This window comes from Urtica dioica, chromosome 9, assembly GCF_054948205.1.
Source record: "Urtica dioica subsp. dioica isolate 48M chromosome 9, U.dioica_male_clone48M_v1_H2, whole genome shotgun sequence".
Lineage (NCBI taxonomy): Eukaryota > Viridiplantae > Streptophyta > Magnoliopsida > Rosales > Urticaceae > Urtica > Urtica dioica.
In genome coordinates, this window is record NC_142764.1 from 27,954,805 (window position 1) to 27,972,265 (window position 17,461).

General features: G+C 36.2%; 2 protein-coding genes across 4 annotated transcripts; one reads left to right on the forward strand and one right to left on the reverse strand.

Annotated features, from left to right (window-relative positions):
• Positions 1 to 918: 918 nt before the first annotated feature.
• On the reverse strand, positions 919 to 10,794 carry LOC149386493 (alpha,alpha-trehalose-phosphate synthase [UDP-forming] 1-like). Of its 3 annotated transcripts, none has more exons than XM_089627091.1 (17): positions 10,685 to 10,794; positions 6,479 to 6,808; positions 6,099 to 6,196; positions 5,466 to 5,854; positions 5,134 to 5,248; positions 4,953 to 5,054; positions 4,704 to 4,854; positions 4,494 to 4,582; positions 4,201 to 4,249; positions 3,812 to 3,912; positions 3,543 to 3,730; positions 3,106 to 3,223; positions 2,838 to 3,014; positions 2,634 to 2,756; positions 2,453 to 2,540; positions 2,232 to 2,362; positions 919 to 1,783 (listed from the first exon to the last, which is right to left on the reverse strand). In XM_089627091.1, exons 2-17 carry the CDS (start codon positions 6,780 to 6,782, stop codon positions 1,208 to 1,210), a joined length of 2,799 nt encoding a protein of 932 aa, XP_089483217.1. In that variant the 5' UTR covers positions 6,783 to 6,808; positions 10,685 to 10,794; the 3' UTR covers positions 919 to 1,207. The 3 variants fall into 3 exon arrangements, with proteins under 3 accessions (XP_089483217.1, XP_089483215.1, XP_089483216.1); XM_089627089.1 differs by lacking the exon at positions 10,685 to 10,794 and adding an exon at positions 7,015 to 7,103; XM_089627090.1 differs by lacking the exon at positions 10,685 to 10,794 and adding an exon at positions 7,160 to 7,374 and having other exon boundaries at positions 920 to 1,783.
• A 1,338-nt stretch (positions 10,795 to 12,132) lies between these two features.
• LOC149386494 (adenine phosphoribosyltransferase) lies at positions 12,133 to 13,265 on the forward strand. The gene is made up of 2 exons (XM_089626837.1): positions 12,133 to 12,667; positions 12,770 to 13,265. The coding sequence occupies exons 1-2, from the start codon at positions 12,197 to 12,199 to the stop codon at positions 12,944 to 12,946; spliced, it is 648 nt and encodes a 215-aa protein (XP_089482963.1). The 5' UTR covers positions 12,133 to 12,196; the 3' UTR covers positions 12,947 to 13,265.
• Positions 13,266 to 17,461: the final 4,196 nt, after the last annotated feature.

The window sequence follows — 17,461 nt, forward strand, 5'->3', positions numbered from 1 at the left end:
AGCTGTCGTTCTTGTTTGATGATATTCAACGCTTGTATCATATATGTGCATGAAAGATCCTTAATTCCAAGGAAAGTTTGGGTCTATCTTCTATGTGTTTGACTTAAGGAATGAAATCTTAGATACATGACCATATATAATATATATATATATATATATATATATATATATATATATATATATATAATATACACACACACACACACACTAGGGCTCTAGAGTTGAGAGTATCTGCATGGAAACTAAACGACACGGTACGTCCATTTCATGCTTGTCAAAATCTAGCGACACTACTCCCACTTTGAACACTGCGGTTGACTTGAAACTCCCAATCACCTCCAATAGTTTAAACTTTAAAATACGACATTGGCTTATTGATCAATAGAGGGCCCCCCCAATAAATATCGGGTCTTCAGTAAAAAAATAATTTTTTTTTGTAGAAGTACTTAGTAAAGAAATGCCATATTTCAAAGTAAAAAAAGGTATAATATATTACCATCGTTTTTTTTAATATAAAAGTATTATATTGTCCTTAATAATTTTTGAAACAATGTCCTAAACTATTCCCATTTTAGATTTTAATCTATCTCACAATTAGATTTTGATCGTCAAGTCTTCTACGGTCTTTTAACCCTTGGACTGATATGCTTGAACAAGTTCTTTTGTGTTTATTTATTTATTTTCCTTCAACTATAATTATTGCTGTGTTTCATTCAACCTTGTTTCCTCTTGATTCAGAACTTTTACACATTTGAACATAAAATACGTCAATAATATCTATGAAAAATAATTAATACGGTTATGAATTTTAAGACTAAATTTGAATATAATTGTGACAAGAAACTTAAAAGTGGAGCATAAAAGGAGATTTGAAATCGAATATTTTATGTCACCCACCCAAGAGGAAGAAAGTAACGCATGGATCACTAGAACTGTTATGAATATTTGTTTATCACCATTTTCTGAGGGAGGATATATTGATAAAATATGCAAAATAAAAGAAAACTAATTCCTTTCAAAATTTAATAAAGAATATTATTAAATCTCGCTTACCCCTCTCTGTACGTGTGGTTGTGGCAGCGAAAGGGAAAATTACAACGCAATTAAAGGACATCTAAGACAAAAACTGGCAAATGTGTGGATAATAATGCCAGAGCTTATTAATCTTATTACGAAAAACCCCCCAAAAGCAATGCCTCTCGAGTTTTCACGAGAGAGTCGAAGAAGACGAGCAAGAAGAGAAGCTGGAATCGGTGTAGGAACAATAGTGGTCGGCGGCGGCGAGCTCCTCCAATAGCGTGACGACCTCGTCGGAGGACGCGACGAGGTAGCGCGCGCTGGATCGCTTCCTTCCGACGGAGCACGAGAAGTAATTGTCTCCCTTGAGATCCAACACCGACGAGCCCTCGTGCACCGACATCTTGTCCCGCCACGTGGGACTCCAAGCCCCGCCACAATTGTTGTTGTTGTTGTTGCTGCTGTTTCCGGGCCCACTGGGCTTCTTGTCGAGAGTCGAAGCGGGCCGTTGCTTGTTGAGGCGGTTCGACTTGGGCCCGGATTTTCCGGTCGGGAACTTGAGCATCGAGGAAGGGGCGATGGAGGCGGGCGTGGGCGGCCTCGGGTTTAGGGCCGGCGGAGGCTCCGACGGAAGCTCGGGCTCGAAGAAGGTGTACACGTCCTCGTCTTTCGGGAGGAAGTGTCCGATGCACAGAACGTAGTCGATCGGCGCTTTCATGCCTTTGTTGTGGACTATTTCGCCCAGGATCCGGTCGATCGCCGCGCCCTAATTGAATTATTAAAGGAAACTTGCGTCACAAGTTTGCTAAAAATAGGGGGGGGAAATGATAAAATTTGCGCCTCGAATGAATTTTTGGCACGCAAAAAGTATGAAAGAACGAAATGTGCGGAGAGGATCTCTTTGCGTAGCGGTACTCAAATTCAACTCAGGCGGGGCGTATATGAAAATATATATATATATATATATATATATATATAAATATATAAATAATAAACATATTTTAAACTTTTTAAGGGGAATATAAGAAAAAGTCATATAATTTTAGAGTACAATGTAAGCAATTGTACAAAATTAATTTGCACTCATCAATATGATAAACTTGGGGGGTTACAATGAGTAGAATAAGATGAATTTTAACACCATCCAGTAGAGAGAGAGAGAGAGAGAGAGAGAGAGAGAGAGAGAGAGAGAGAGAGAGAGAGAGAGAGAGTACCTTTGTGACTCCAACGGCACGAACCTCGACGGAGCGACTGCCTTGGACGACATCAACGGAGGCATTAGAAATCGGGCCTGTCCAAAGATGCTGAAGCATGTCCCTTGCTTGAAGCCTTCCAAACTCGACATCTATTCATATGCGAATTCACTTGTCAAAACAAAAAGAAATAAAAATAATAAAATAAAATAAAAAATGAAACATGATTTGTACATAGGTACCTGCGTATTTGTAGTTCCACACGAGCGACGTCTCACGAACCTCAAAATGTGACCGAGGTGTTCTCTCAGTAAAGTACTCGAAAACATGCTGAAACATGACGATGTATCAGAAACATGTATTTAATTAGCCCTTTCTCGCTTTCTTGACTTGTACAACAAGCAAGCAAACATGCAAACCGACCTTAACGCTGTCAACCCATTCCATGTTCAGATTCTCGGGCATCGTTGTCATCCATTCGCCGCTTGTCAGCCTCAGAAACATCCCATTTTCCGCTGCCAGCCACATGTTGAACTCGCCAAAGTTCTGAACGTACCCGAACAAGCAATTATAATAATAATTAAAAGGGCATTGACTTGAAGTATATGATAAGAAATAGAAGAGTACCTCGTCAAGGACACTTCGGTCACTTCCACTCAGGACGACAATGGTCGTCTTGGGGTCATCGGAGAGCTTCTTCAACGCTTCTTTCAGGTCTGGGTGTAATTTCACGTCCATTTCCCTGATCTGACCTCCTCTCCGCCCGTTCCCACCTACCGGTTCGGTCAAAGTAGAATTGAATCCCTGTAAAAAAAAAAAAAAGATCGGAACTTGTTGACATTAGAATATGTACCGAAACGTCAATTTGGAGAAATTACGAAAGCGCCTCTCGTACCAGTATAAGCAACCGATTGCTCGACTCTGAATAGCGATCGACCGCTTCTTTCATCGGAAGTATAGGAGGAACTTGTCTGGTCCTTAGCTGAGCTTCCACAATAGTATCGTTAAGCTCACTGTGAAAATAAGTACCAGAACCAGAGCAAGAGATTGTTAGTAGGACTTCGTGTATAAGAGAATTCGAATAATCAGTAGATAAATAAGGGGTTAATATAGAATCCTTAGAAGTAAAGTTAGTAGAGAAGGAGATCACGAAAATGATAAGAACCTCTGAAATTCGTTGAAACTAACTACCAGATAACTACTTCAATAGCCCCAGCCCCTAAGATCCTATCACAAAATCGTACGGAGAGGAAGAGATTGCTTAAGGAAATCACGGAGCACTCTTGAATGTCTTATATCAGATTCCGAGGGGGTAAAAGGGTAATTTTGTACCTGACGAAGGTGGCAGCCCATTCCTGAGAGGTGTGAGTAGTGACGTGCATGAAGTTGTGTTGGTGTCGTTTTTCTCTTTCGTCGGCCGGCATGTTCAGAGCGTAGCTTATGGCGGCCGCGACGTCGGTGATGTTCCATGGATTCACTAAGAGCGCCCCGGCCCCGAGGGACTGTGCCGCGCCTGCAAACTGGTCCCACGGAAAAAGGAATAAATTACAAAAAACACCCCCCCAAAAAAGACACAAGTGGAGTTCAGAGGATCTATATACCTCGCTGAGAATGAGAACCCCTTTCTTGGAAGCCTGGCACGCAACAAACTCGTAGCTCACGAGATTCATTCCGTCTCTAAGAGATGTGACGAGCGCGACATCTGGTTAATGCAGATCTCAAACGGATTAAATAAACAAAAGGACGAGAGATTTATTTTTTGAAACTTACCACAAGTGAACTAATGTTTCAAAGAGGCTATTATCCTTTGATTCGGGCTTTATGATTTTAGTTTTAAAAAACAAAACAACAGGGAAAAACTACTGTCTGGTTTCGTTTTGATATCAAGTCTCGGCCATCTTTTTTGGGCTCACGAGTTATGTTTATTTATTCCTAAAAACATGATATTGTTGATTGAGGAGTGTGAGCGTTACGGCACAAAATTGAGTACCAGTAACAGCGTATAGTGCACATAATGCTTGAAAGTCAAGAGATCGATCCTGTAAATACACCAACAAAATGATTTAGCAAGTCTTGACATAATCGGTGAACACAATAATGGACGGACTCAAGAACGTCATGTAATCAACTACTCCCCATTGACATTTTTGTGTGTGTGTCGTAAAACTAACTCTCTAGAGTGAATCAGAAAATAAAAAGACAAAATGAGAAGCTACTTGACCACCGACACTTTGCCAAAAACAAGTATAGAATGAGAATTAAAGAATGAATGAAGGGACAAACCAAATGGTGTATGGGAACAGCGGTGAGAGTTCCGAATCTTCCGTTAATACGTCCCACGATCTCATGAACTTGGCTCGTAAGCTTCTGATCTGCCATTTAAACAAAGGAAACTGATTTCTTGTTTTAGAAAAATGAGTGAATAACAATAAACCCCATTTTTATTTCTTGAAATTTCATTACAAATAAAACCACGGATAAGTAAACGCATACATTCTGGGACATCAGTTCTGGTCGGCACAGCGATTTGAAGCAGAACGACTTGGTCACGCCAGCGCGGATTTTCCTCGAGGAACTTTTCAAAAGCCAAGATCTTCTGTGGAATTCCCTTAATCATGTCGAGACGATCCACGCCAAGCATTACCTTCGCAGGGTTGAGCGGACTTGTTAGTTGTAGCCAGTCAAAGGATATCAAATCACAGCCATTAAATACGTGTCTTGTCTTAAGCAAGCTCGCTCTACCTTCCGGCCAGCAAATCTCTGCTTAAGGTCTCTCATATGATTTTGGACTTGAGTGTTCTCAAGGGCTCGGACAAACCGGTCAGAGTCTATCCCGATCGGAAACTGAAGTTCACGGGAATGATCACCAATGAGTAACAAATAGAAAAAGTCTTCATAATACAACATGAAGATATAGTCGTACCGCAGCAACACGGGTGAGCTTCCCTTGATCCTCTACCCCTTCAGGCGTCCCCTCTAAACCAAGTATCCGAGTACAAGCGCTCACGAAATGCCTCGCGTAGTCATACGTATGGAAACTAAAGAAAGAAAAAAAAAATTAACGAATCAACAGAAAATTAACAAAAAAATTCCCTAGTGCGTTCTTTTCTCCAATACCGAACCCATTTGTAATTCCATCAATTATTCCAAGGAATTCCAAGACTTCCTAGGTTAACTGATATTGAATCAGAGAGGGATTCGAACCCTCGGTACGAAAAACTCGTACAACGGATTAGCAAAAAAGACTTGACGTACCCGACCAAATCGGCGGCGAGGACGGATCGGAGGAGGTCGGAGCGGGACGGAAGAGTGCGGTGGATCTCGGAGGAAGGGAAGGGCGTGTGAAGGAACCAACCGACCTTCATGTTGGAGTTGTAGTCTTTGAGGCATTTGGGAAGGTACATGAGGTGGTAGTCGTGGCACCAAACGACGTCGCCGTCCTCGTAGTGTTGGTTCACGACCTCGGCGAACATCTTGTTGGCGCGTTTGTACGCGTCGAACTGCGATTGGAAGCTCCGCGTCGTCGCCAGCCTGTCCTCTTGTGGGAGCCCCAGGTAGTGGAACAGAGGCCACAATATGTTGTTGCAGTACCCGTTGTAGTACTGGTGCACGATCTCCTCGTCAAGAAATACCGGTATACACCTCTTCAAAAACAAAAAAAACAAAAAACAATAATTTGATCATCATCATCATCATAGTGTCGAAGATCCTCCGTCAGAAACACAGGCTTCGGTGTTACGACTTCTTAGTTTTATGGACATGAAAAGATATATGAGGTCATTGGTCTTGTGGGCGTGTCTCTTCGCACACTGTCAATTGGTTTTGAGATGGAATCTCGTGATACTTATATATGACCTGCTTAGCAAGGATAGGGGGAAAAAAAAACACCTTTTCGGCTAAAGCTTTGGTGAGAGCTTTTTGTCCGATTTCATCAGGAACGTTGACGCCGGCCCAGCCGATCCATCTCGCGTCAAACTCCTTAACCCCTTTAGACAAGAACACAAGAGAGACAAATAATTACACTTGAAAGAAGTGAACTTTAATATAACAAAAAAAATCCCTTAAATGTAAATGTCTTGACTTTTATATCCTTAACCCCTTTAAACAAGAACATAAGAGAGACAATATGAATAAAGCTAAAAGAAGTGAACTTCAATAAATAAATAAATAATGAGAGGAGTAACTCGTGACCTTTATAAGCTAAGCAGATGATACATTCCCGGCCTATGAAATTTCCTAATAAGTGTTTTTGTTGTTGTAGAAATTACCTAGGAGTGCACTGACGAGGCCTCCGACGCTGATCTCGAGCTGCCACTGATCCTCGCCCCGTCGGACGGCGGAGACGGGGAGGCGGTTGGCCACAACGAGAAGGCGCTGCTTGGTGGGGCGGGCCTCGCAGGGCTCGATGGCGGGCCCTTCGAGAGCCTCATCCTCGTTGAGCGAGTCCGGGTCGACCGACTCGAACTCGCCCGCCTCGCCCGAGTTGGCGGACTGGCTCGATTTCCGACGCTCTCTCTCCTTCAGAAGCCTCTCCAACCGGGTGCTCTTGCTGTTATACTTGTTTGCAGGCATATGCCTCTCCTGCTCTGCTTGCTCACCTGTCATTCAAATGAATTTCGTCAACAACATATTATATATATATCGTATTGAATGGAAAATGCTACGTAAGAAAGAAGAACCGAGCAGAGCAAATGATTATGAACACACAAGCCCAATTCCATGTAGAAAATTAATCACAGAGGTTGCTAATTAAAGGAATGTTTTTTTTTTGGTATATATAGTAAAAAGGCGAGAAGAAACGAACCCAGAAGAAGAGCCAAGTCCATTGACAATTATAAGGAGGATAAATAATTATAGAGATAAAGTAATTAGGTCGCGGAAACAAATGAAGAAGAGGAAGAAAAAAAATGGATGTAGAAAATTAGAAACCCATTTCGTGCAAGTCTAACCGAATAGTGATGATGAGCCCAAATGTAGATCTTCTCGCGAGTTTTGCTATTTTTGTGTGTCCTCTCTGTTTCCCGAGCCTATGCTTTTTTTCGGCTTATTTATTTGCTTCCGAGACTATATATACACACATATATGTATATGCATACGTGCGTGTATTTATACTATTGGTTTAATTGTACGGAAATGTATATATAAAAGCGGTGGAAAGGGAGGGCAAGTTGGGGAAAATAGAAAGCCGATATTTTTGGGGAGACTCACTGCCAACGAAAGCTGTATAAAGTTTATAAACATCTGTCGTCACCATACTATATATATATATATATATATATATATATATATATATATTATATTAAGCTTATAATTACGGTAAATGATTCCACAACGTTATCTTCTAGACTTGTTCTATTCCTTTGTTTATAAGTTTCACGATGCATAACGTATATGAATATATGATCAATGATATGATATCCATATTCATGTGAGAATGACTGGATCATCGGTTGCTGTAAAGTATCAATGCCATGCAAAGCTAATAATTATTTTCATTATTATTATCACCCACATATAAATTATACGGCTAGAAATTGGAAGACGTCTATATCTCTGATTTTATTATTTGTATCACATCATGTTAAATAAAATAAAAATCAGTAAGAGAAATAATACCAAAATGTAAAACAGGAAAGCAAATACAATTCTTTAAACTATAACCTCCTATAATAGTACATATATAGAAAGTCAGTCCAAGACTAACGTTATCAAGATTGATTGATTGCTTGCTTGCTTGTTGTATTTTCTAGTTTATGAAATCGATCACGTGATCACACAGCTCTAAAGCTACGGTGGAAAATAATATTAATGATCGAGTGATCAACGGCGGGAATAAATTTTGATAGAGTAAACAAAATTAAACAGAAAAAAAAAGTACACAAAGCTAAATGAAGTCAAATAAGATTTAATAGAGAGATAAAATGAAACACGATATTTTTATTAGTGGAAGGGGGTAATAAGCTAAAGTTGCTATCTAAATCTAAATTTCGTAGTGGCACCCAATTTAACATATGTGCTAATCAATGAGCCAATTGAGGCAATTTATAAATATGTATTATCATGATAAGTTGTAAACATCAGTATCAAGAGAAATGATAACAATTAGAGACAACTAGACAAGACATTTTACACGTGATCATATTCATTCGACGGGAAATTAACCTGCTCAATGGAAGGCAATTTCACCACACACAAAAAAACATCGTGAAAAAAAATAAACATAGAACCGATCATTAGACCTAGAGCTAAAAATGTTGGTTTAAAAAGCTACTATATCTATATACTTCGAAGAAAATCTAATAGTTTAATTATTTGGTTTACTCGATTTCTTATTTACATTTTTTTTAAGAATACATAAAATTGAGTAGAACTAAGAACACAAGAGAGGCCATGTAATGAAAGACATAACAAAAAGTACTATTCACACGACGTAGTAAGGCTGTAGAGTGTCACAATATTCACGTGAAAAATGAGAGGCACCAATTGCACCTTAGGTCGTAGTCAATAACTTTTTTTCCCGGGTAATAAATACTACGTACAAGTTACAACTACCACTATAATTTCTCATTAAAGTCCAATTTTTTTTTTCATTGTCAAAAACTTTAGTTTCAACCATGAATGTAAAGGTGTCCATCTATGTTAGGTTTCATATACATAGTGAATTATCCATTTAATTGAAAGCATGAAAGAGTTGGAGAAACCTTTCGAATTCTAAATATATATGAATATATAATATCTTTTTAATTGGTGATACCATGAATAGTTCTTGGTCTTTTTTATAATATATATATTTGAAATAATTATATTAGATTCTAACATATTGTAGATAAAATTATTTCTGTGATTGGATTGATAACAAAACACTATTCCTTCTTTTATTAAAATTCTGATAAAATTCAATATTCTTCCATTCAAGGTGATGAGTGTGTGATGGGTAAGAGGATAGAATGGAATAATAGGATAGAATTTGGATTGCTTTCTGTATCGCAATAAATGAAAGAAGAAATGGTCTTATTTATTTTCAAGAATTCAGATCGTTAAAAATTGAGGAAAAGAACAACCAACTTATAGAAATAATCTAGGTGCTCACTAACTGTTCATAAAATGAAAGAGACACAAGTGAACCAACTAGGTGAAGAAAAAATAATTCAAGACCAGGCATATATATATAATATATACGTTAGTCACGTACAGATACATATCTTCTATTAGATGTATGGATGTGATGAGATTCCAAAGATGGACCACGTTTCCATTTTAAAAAATATTACAGAATGACAATGCAACCAAGTCAATCCCTTTCGTTATTTTGCTAGTAAGTATCAAGAGTCAACTCAACGTGCGTGTTTAGGAACAAATATGACCCGCCAAAAACTAAATATTTTTCTTCTTCTAATAAAATCAGTTTTAAATTTTATAGAATGCTGGGAATGGGATTTGTATGTTTTTTATGATATAATTAGTTATGTGGGATAAAATTTAAGATTTTTCTCAAATAAGTAAAAGTATATTAGGGCTAATATTAAATTCTCCCACTACTTGTCTTCATTTTATATGAAATTTGGTTGATATGAAGATGAATAAAAATTCTGAAGTATAGGGCAAATCTATTAATGCACTCCACAGGTATATGCCAACAAATTCATATTTTGTTGATATGTATGTCAACAAATCTAAATTCACGATTTAACAACATTTATGTCAACAAATTATGAATTTGTTGGCATACATCTATTAATAGATTTGCCCTGATTATACTTTAAGTTAGATTTTTTTTCGTAAAAATCTTGTATTTTACATATATCCTCGTCCAATTATTAAATATTTTACGTACCACTTAGGTATATATCCCTAATGATAATGATTTGCAAAGAGTTTCGTAAGAATTTTAACGTAAATATATAGCCAGGAGACTTACTTACACAAATACTTCGAACAGATTAAAGACGATACTTCCAAACATATTTTGTCTTTTCAAAAAAGTGAAGTTAAGTAATTCATTTTTTTTTTAAATTTCAGATGATTTGGCTCATATTCTGAAGAAAAAAAAAGCGTCAACGGAAAGAAAAAAAAAAACACTAAATGAAACTATAAACCGTTAGAAAAAAAAGACTCAAACGAATTAGTATAAAAAAGTTATTACTATGTATATCAAGAAAACTTAATCACGTAGCTGATTTTTCTTTCATACAAATTCGGTGTAAATTAATATCTTCTGAGTTCTGATTTTGTATAACAATCCTAGCAATCTATTATTTATTTAGTTGTGAATGAATTCTGATCCAACCAGAAAATTTATATGAATTCTTGCAAAAGCTAAGCCAAAAGCAACTATCAAGTTGTATTTATATATCTACTCATGAAGCAACATACTATTATCCGAAAAAAGGGCGATGCATATTGCTTTGAAACTTATCTATCATTTGAAATGATAATTTTAAAAAAATAGGCAAATTGAGGAAAAAGAGTTGTACCTCGGGAAAATCCTGCAAAATCCAAATGATTAATAGAAGGAAAAACGACAAATGTGAATGTGATTGCAAGAATCGATTTAGTCCAGAAAACAAGATTGGTGATCCAGAAACATCTATGGGAAATACAGACCTGGTTTTCCTCTCTCTCTCTCTCTCTCTCTCTCTCTCGTCTAAAACTTTCACAGCTAATAAGAGTAGTGACATATTGGAATATTTACGACTGGATTACATATTTAATGCCTATTCGTATTCTTCTGTGCCTGTGGACACCACAATTTCACTTCTAAGAAACAACTGACACGACTACTTGGAATCTTTGCAATTCGCGCTTCCTCGTATACATTTCATCTTAGTACTTTTATTTTTATTTTTATTTTTATATAAGATTAAATCTAAAAAAAAAAGTTCAAAACTTATCCCACCACTCGTCTTCATTTTATATGAAATTTGTTCCAAGATCAAGCTTTTCTCTCATGAATCTATCCTAAAGTATTTTTTTTTAATTTGTTTTTTATTTGATAATTAATTTTTCTATTTTGATTTTATTGAATTTTAAATTATATCTTGATTTTCTGGTTACCGAATCTCTTTATCTAAATGTGCTTATCAATAGTGCTAAATTAAAATCCTAATGTGTAAGGATTATTAGGAAAGTGAGCTTTCAACAGGCTCTTTAATTTACTGTTATCGTAACTAAAATGATAAGAAAAAAAATTATAGAAACTTGACTATGAAAGAACTGATCCAAATGTCATGAGCAGTAAAGAGATCATTTACGTTTTTTTTTTTTTTTTCCGTCAAGACGCTTGAGGACTGTCACTTACAACTAATTGGAAAAGTAACGAAAGCGATGGGTAAGTCATCTTCTCATCACTACAAGGGAAAAATGATCATAAGTAGTAATAAATTTGATACTTTGGACCAAAATAAATCAAATTATGTTTTTGGACACTTTTACTAGTAACTGTAGATATGAAAATATACTGTTATCATAAACTGTGAGCTTATAAGTTTACAAATAATAACATTTGTAGATGTATAAGTCAATAATTACTAGTAGGAATGTCCAAAAACATAGTTTGACTTATTTTGGTCAAAGTATCAAAGTTGCTACTAATTGAGTTAATTTCCCTCGCTACTGTGACTATCGAAAATATTTTTGACCGAAATCTATTCATTGCTTTTAATTCCAAAATTATGAGTATTAATTGAAAAAGTTGTCAATAACTAACTGTATATTATTGAAAAAAATATTAATAAACAACTGTGTTTATTAATAAGCTTAGTGATAATTTTAAAATTAGAAGCAATTAATAGATTTTGTTCCCAATTTTTTTTTTTAAATGTTCATAGTTTTGGAATTATCCCATAATACCACAGTTATGGGCTCGACCATTTCTTTTGGCCCATGTAGTTTATAGTCGTGAGCCCATAACTTTCTCAGCGTCAGACAACCCAAACCAAAAACAGTCGCCAAGGAAAAAAAAAGGACACAATACGACAAAAAAAAATATGGCGATCAGAAAAACCCTCTTCGCCTTCCTCATCGTCTTCCTCCTCCTTCTAGGCGGAGCTCCGCCGTCAGAATCTCTCACCTACTCTCAATACCGAACGCTCTTCTCCCTCTCCCACTCGCTCCTCGAGCGCGTGGCCAACCTGCGCGCCGCAAGGGGCGATTTCGCCGGGGCGGAGCGAGCGCGTGTCGCGGCTGTGAAGCTGGAGAGCGTGACGGGGCTTGGATCCTGGCGCGTGATGGGATCGATGGCCTGGGACTACTTGAAGAACTACGCGTGGAGGGATTTGTCTTATTCGGATCTCCTCGGCGTGGTCTCCGACTCGAACGAGTTGCTCAGGTGGGTCGGCGAGCTGACTCGGGCCGAGTCGGATTCCGAGCGCGTCGCGTGGCTGGGCCGCAATTACGGAAAAGTCCTCAGGGTTTCTAAGTCCATGCTGGGCCGTTTGCTGAAAGTATTTACCGAATCGGTAAGGACGTTGTCGTTTTTTTTTTTTTAAGTCATTTAGTAGAGTTTTAATAAATTTGTAATAAAATTATGTTTAATTAGATTGGAATTGGGAAATTGACAGGGCACATTAAGGGAGATTGTGGAGTCAGTCCAAAGAGAGGTCGTCGATGGTGGGTTGATGAGGGATTGCCTTGAATTGGGCAGTAAAGACTTGAAGGGTTTGATTCAAATACTCAAAGATTTGGCCTTGCAATATGCTTCTTCTCATACTGACAATAATACCCACACTGACCTGTGACATTTTGTAGATACTAACAATAATGGGCTGTATTTTGTTATTTGTAGGACTAGGAACAAATGGATTTCAAACCCACTTTCTATAGAAATGTAACAGTGATTTTGCAGGGTGATCTCTTTTAATGCAAATCGTTGTGTTCCTATAGAAATTCTGAATAAAGATGATATGTTCTCTCTTTATATAGTTAATTTTATTAATTTGGGAAATATTCGGAAACGACACCATTCATGTTGTGCCTGTTATGGGAATCAAGAATGGGAACATAAGAATCTACAATGCTAACACATGTTTTAGTACGTGTCAAATTCAGTATTTTGTGACATAGCTAGATTCAATGTTATTTTTGCGCTTTACAGAGCGCCTCTATATATGAGGAATCCTCTAAATAGAAGGGAAAAAAAAAACATAGATAATTAGCTTCGTAAGAAAATCATTGATGATGAGAAGGGACCAAAAAGACCCAAAGGCCATGCCAGCTGATTTAAACTCAGCGCCTTTGAGAGCGACAACAAGTTCTTATTTTGCGCGGATTTACTCATAAATACGACTCATGTGGTGATGCTGAGATTGGAGTCCGTATATGCACGTATAGTTTTTGTACACGTGTCACACTACTTTCTATTATTTCAATCCCTTTGTGCCGAATTCAGCTTTCTTTTTATTTATTATTTTATTTATTTATTAATTACTAAAGCTAAAATCACATGCTAGAGCTTCTAGCTAATGCAATTACATTTACATGCACAGGCAGGTCACTGATATTGATCTCATATCTTCCTCATAATTAGTTGTCGCAAACATCTCATTTATTAGATTAAATTGTGAAATGATGTTTGAGAGGTTGATCTTGCATCATCGTTATTAATTTATGTTATGAATGAATGAGCGGAAAAGAAATCCGAATACGAAAAGGCACATAGGTTTTACGTGGAAAATTCAAAACGGTAAAAAAATTAGGTTATAAAATAAGAAGACACATTTGCGTATCAAAAGATAAGTTAAAAATCGTTGATATATAACGCAGTTAAGTGATAAAACCTTAGGAGAAATTTTGAAAACTGGAAAACTTGTCACAATCCCTAAACCTATTAATAAGTCCAACAAAAAAAAAAAAATTTGTCGCTCCGCGGACTTTTCCGACACGCCAAAATTTCAATGTGGTCACCTAACACGAACAATATATATTGCTGTACCAATTTCTAATACTCACGACAATTTTATGTAAATTAGAATTGTAAAAATATGATGGCGGCTTTTTTGGTATAATTGAAAACAGCACATTTCTGGATATGTGTCGTTAAAAAAAGGCACTTGCATCTAGTCACTGTATTCCAAATTTATGACGAATTCGCCAATTCAATCCACCGTGGAATCGTAAGGCTGATGAAACATATGGCCACTAAATTCCAAGATAAGTGATACAATAGTTATTGAACATTTTGAACTCACGATTCTCGTGTCGTGTCATAATAATTCACGCAGCGCAAAAATTTGTAGATACGTATATTGACTTCGCGCTTTTACTTCATGTAAAAGTATATATATTTTTAAAATAACCTATTGTTCCTTCCTTCTTCGTTTATTTTACGTGGTTATGGATAACGACTCAATGCTAGTAGTAGACTGTGTGTGTCTATGACTTAGTCATCAAATGCCAACTTAATCCGAGTTTTTGTAGCGTTTGACCGATTCTTGTTTAACTACATTTACCGTGCTGTTGTCCAAATAAATGCATTGACGTTGAGGGACCCACAAACCACAGTAGATCACGCTAAAAAGCATATTAGTTTAATTAACCTTAATTATATAATTATAGTTTATGAATTCAAGAAATAAGAGCTTTGAAATATGTCATTATCTATCCCAACCATTGCCAGGTCGGTCCATCGGAAAATCTACCACAAAGTTTTCTTGTTGTAACGCTCCGCCGCAATTTTTTGGTCAATGCTTTGTATGGATAAATAGTCAACTACTATACATAGTGTATATATATATATATATATATATATATATATATATATATATTATATTGGTGCTCAAACTTCAAAGAGATAATTCATTTCGGATTATATTAAAAGGCTATCATATGAACTAATTATTAATTATTTTTTTAAGAATAGGGTTTAACAGAATGCTGTTAATAAAATGGCAAGTTTAGTATATGGTCTCAATAGTTTGTTTAACTTTTCAGTCAATCTCAAGAGGAAAATTGCACCACCGACGACGAAGAGTCAAAATCAAGAGTCGGCGATGACAGCTAATTATATATGGGGACATGATTATAATAAATTATTCACGTCGTGATTGCAATCCGTTGCAATACATCATATATATATAATCATCACTATTATTTTTTATCAGGAAATTAAAAAAAGTGTTGGATTTCCAAGCTTTGATCGTCGACGCAGACCCATGTTACGTGGTATGACTTATATGCCAACCCAACATTAAATTTATCTAACTGCCCACATTGATTGCATGCAATATGGTTTGTTGGCTTGATCTCTACAAGTTCCTCGCTCTTTGCCGTTGGATTTTCCATCATCATCCATCTCAGCCGTTGATTTAGCATGCAACATTTTTTTTTTTGTATATATCTAGGCTTGTCATTTCCCAAAATGATTATATATATTTTTTAGTCATTTAAGACAAACATGTTCTCTACGCTCAACTTTCTGGGTTTTGCACTGAACGGCCTTGTTGATGAAAGTAAACGCCACATACAGACTGAGCATAACGGTGTGTGCACACTATTGAATATTAGGACCAACACACATATATAAAAATATATATACATAAAAAAACGAAGGTCAAACAGCGTGCATTTTATTACTTCAAGACAATAGCATATGTGAAATGCCCTATTTAATGGGATCAACTAGGTATTATAAATGAAAATAAAAGTCATGTAGATATATACATTCAATTTAATGGCAATATTCAAGAAGAACGAAACTACGTCAGAAAAGCGCGCTAGCGAAACCTCAAGGTATAGTGGTTGGTTAAATTTTTGTGGACTATTTGCAGCGTCAATTACTCAATTATTGTTACGGCTAAATGTTTCTGGACTTTATTAGAAAGGAAAAGGGAAGAAGTGTCAGTTTAGGTGTGTAAAGAAAAGGTCAAACTTTGTCTTAATTAGAGGGTGCTAAAGTGGTAAATATTTAGTGCAGTTTATTGTTGCTATTACAATAGATATTGCTTGCTAGGTTCCAATACTGTAATGAAAGCAAAAAAAAAAAAGGTTCCAATACTATATATAGCCGTTCTATAACTATAAGTATATCAGAAGCCTAGAGAAGTCACTATTCTATTATTAGCTAATAAAACTGAAAGAATTATACAAGATATTCAGCTAGGAAAGTTGTATTTGGAATTAAAAGATCCCCTGAACCAGCTATGGTTTTTTTTTTTTTTTTCTTCTTCTCATTATGACAATCTTACAATGTTGTAGCCAATTAAGGAATAATATCCTCTCTCTTAAGTTAATCAAGGATGTCTCATTAGAGTTTTGGGGCACAATAAAACCGCTCGAATTGTACATAATTAGCGTACCACTAAGCTAATGTGTCTCCAATAAAAACAAAAACTTAGGTAATACACGTCAATTTATTAATCTTTCCAGCAAGAATAAGCAATAGCTTGTGGGACATATATAATGCGACAAAGATGGGGATATGTTATAAATCAATGACAAAAAAAAATATCTAGGATACGAACTGATAACACACGTATTTACGTTGAAAATCCAATGATGCATACAAAATATCAATTTGTTGACAAACATTTTATAGCTGATTAATAAACCAAGGCTATGAGAATTTCAATACTGGATAAATCTAGATCTATCAAGAAGTACTCCACGAAAGATCTCTGCAAGATGACTAATTCATCACCAGACATGAAAATAAACAACATCTAACATCAATGCAAAATACAAATACAAAAAAAAAAAATGTAGAATGATATAAAAAAACGAGGGTCGGTCCTGCTTCATGCGAGCAACAAGATTGATGAGTATAGTGTAAGGTTTAAATCGTTAATTCATTCCCAATTCAATACAAGAAAAATAAAGCCAAGAGACTGATCTAAATAGCATAAGCGTACCGAATCCATTACATTGATTACGGAAGTATATATGGTGATCATCCGGTTGCAATTTGTCCAAAGAATGAAGGCCTTTGTTGATGGTGATGTTAAAAAGACAGGAAACTATACGTGTTAATAAATGTCAAATAGTTACTAATAACTATCATCTATTTTTAATTTGACCGCTTATCAAAATTGAATTAACACGTATGGTATCCACATGATAACATCATGAATTATTTTGATTTCATTAGAGCACATAACTTTGACTTAATTATTGAATAACGACCCAAAAATTTTAATTGGTAAAATTAGTAATCCCAAATTATTTTAAATGAAATGGCCAAAAAACTCTAAACTTCAAAAACTACAAAGGTCCACGAAATCATATGTCGCACCATGAACTTTTCGGACCCAAGTAAACTC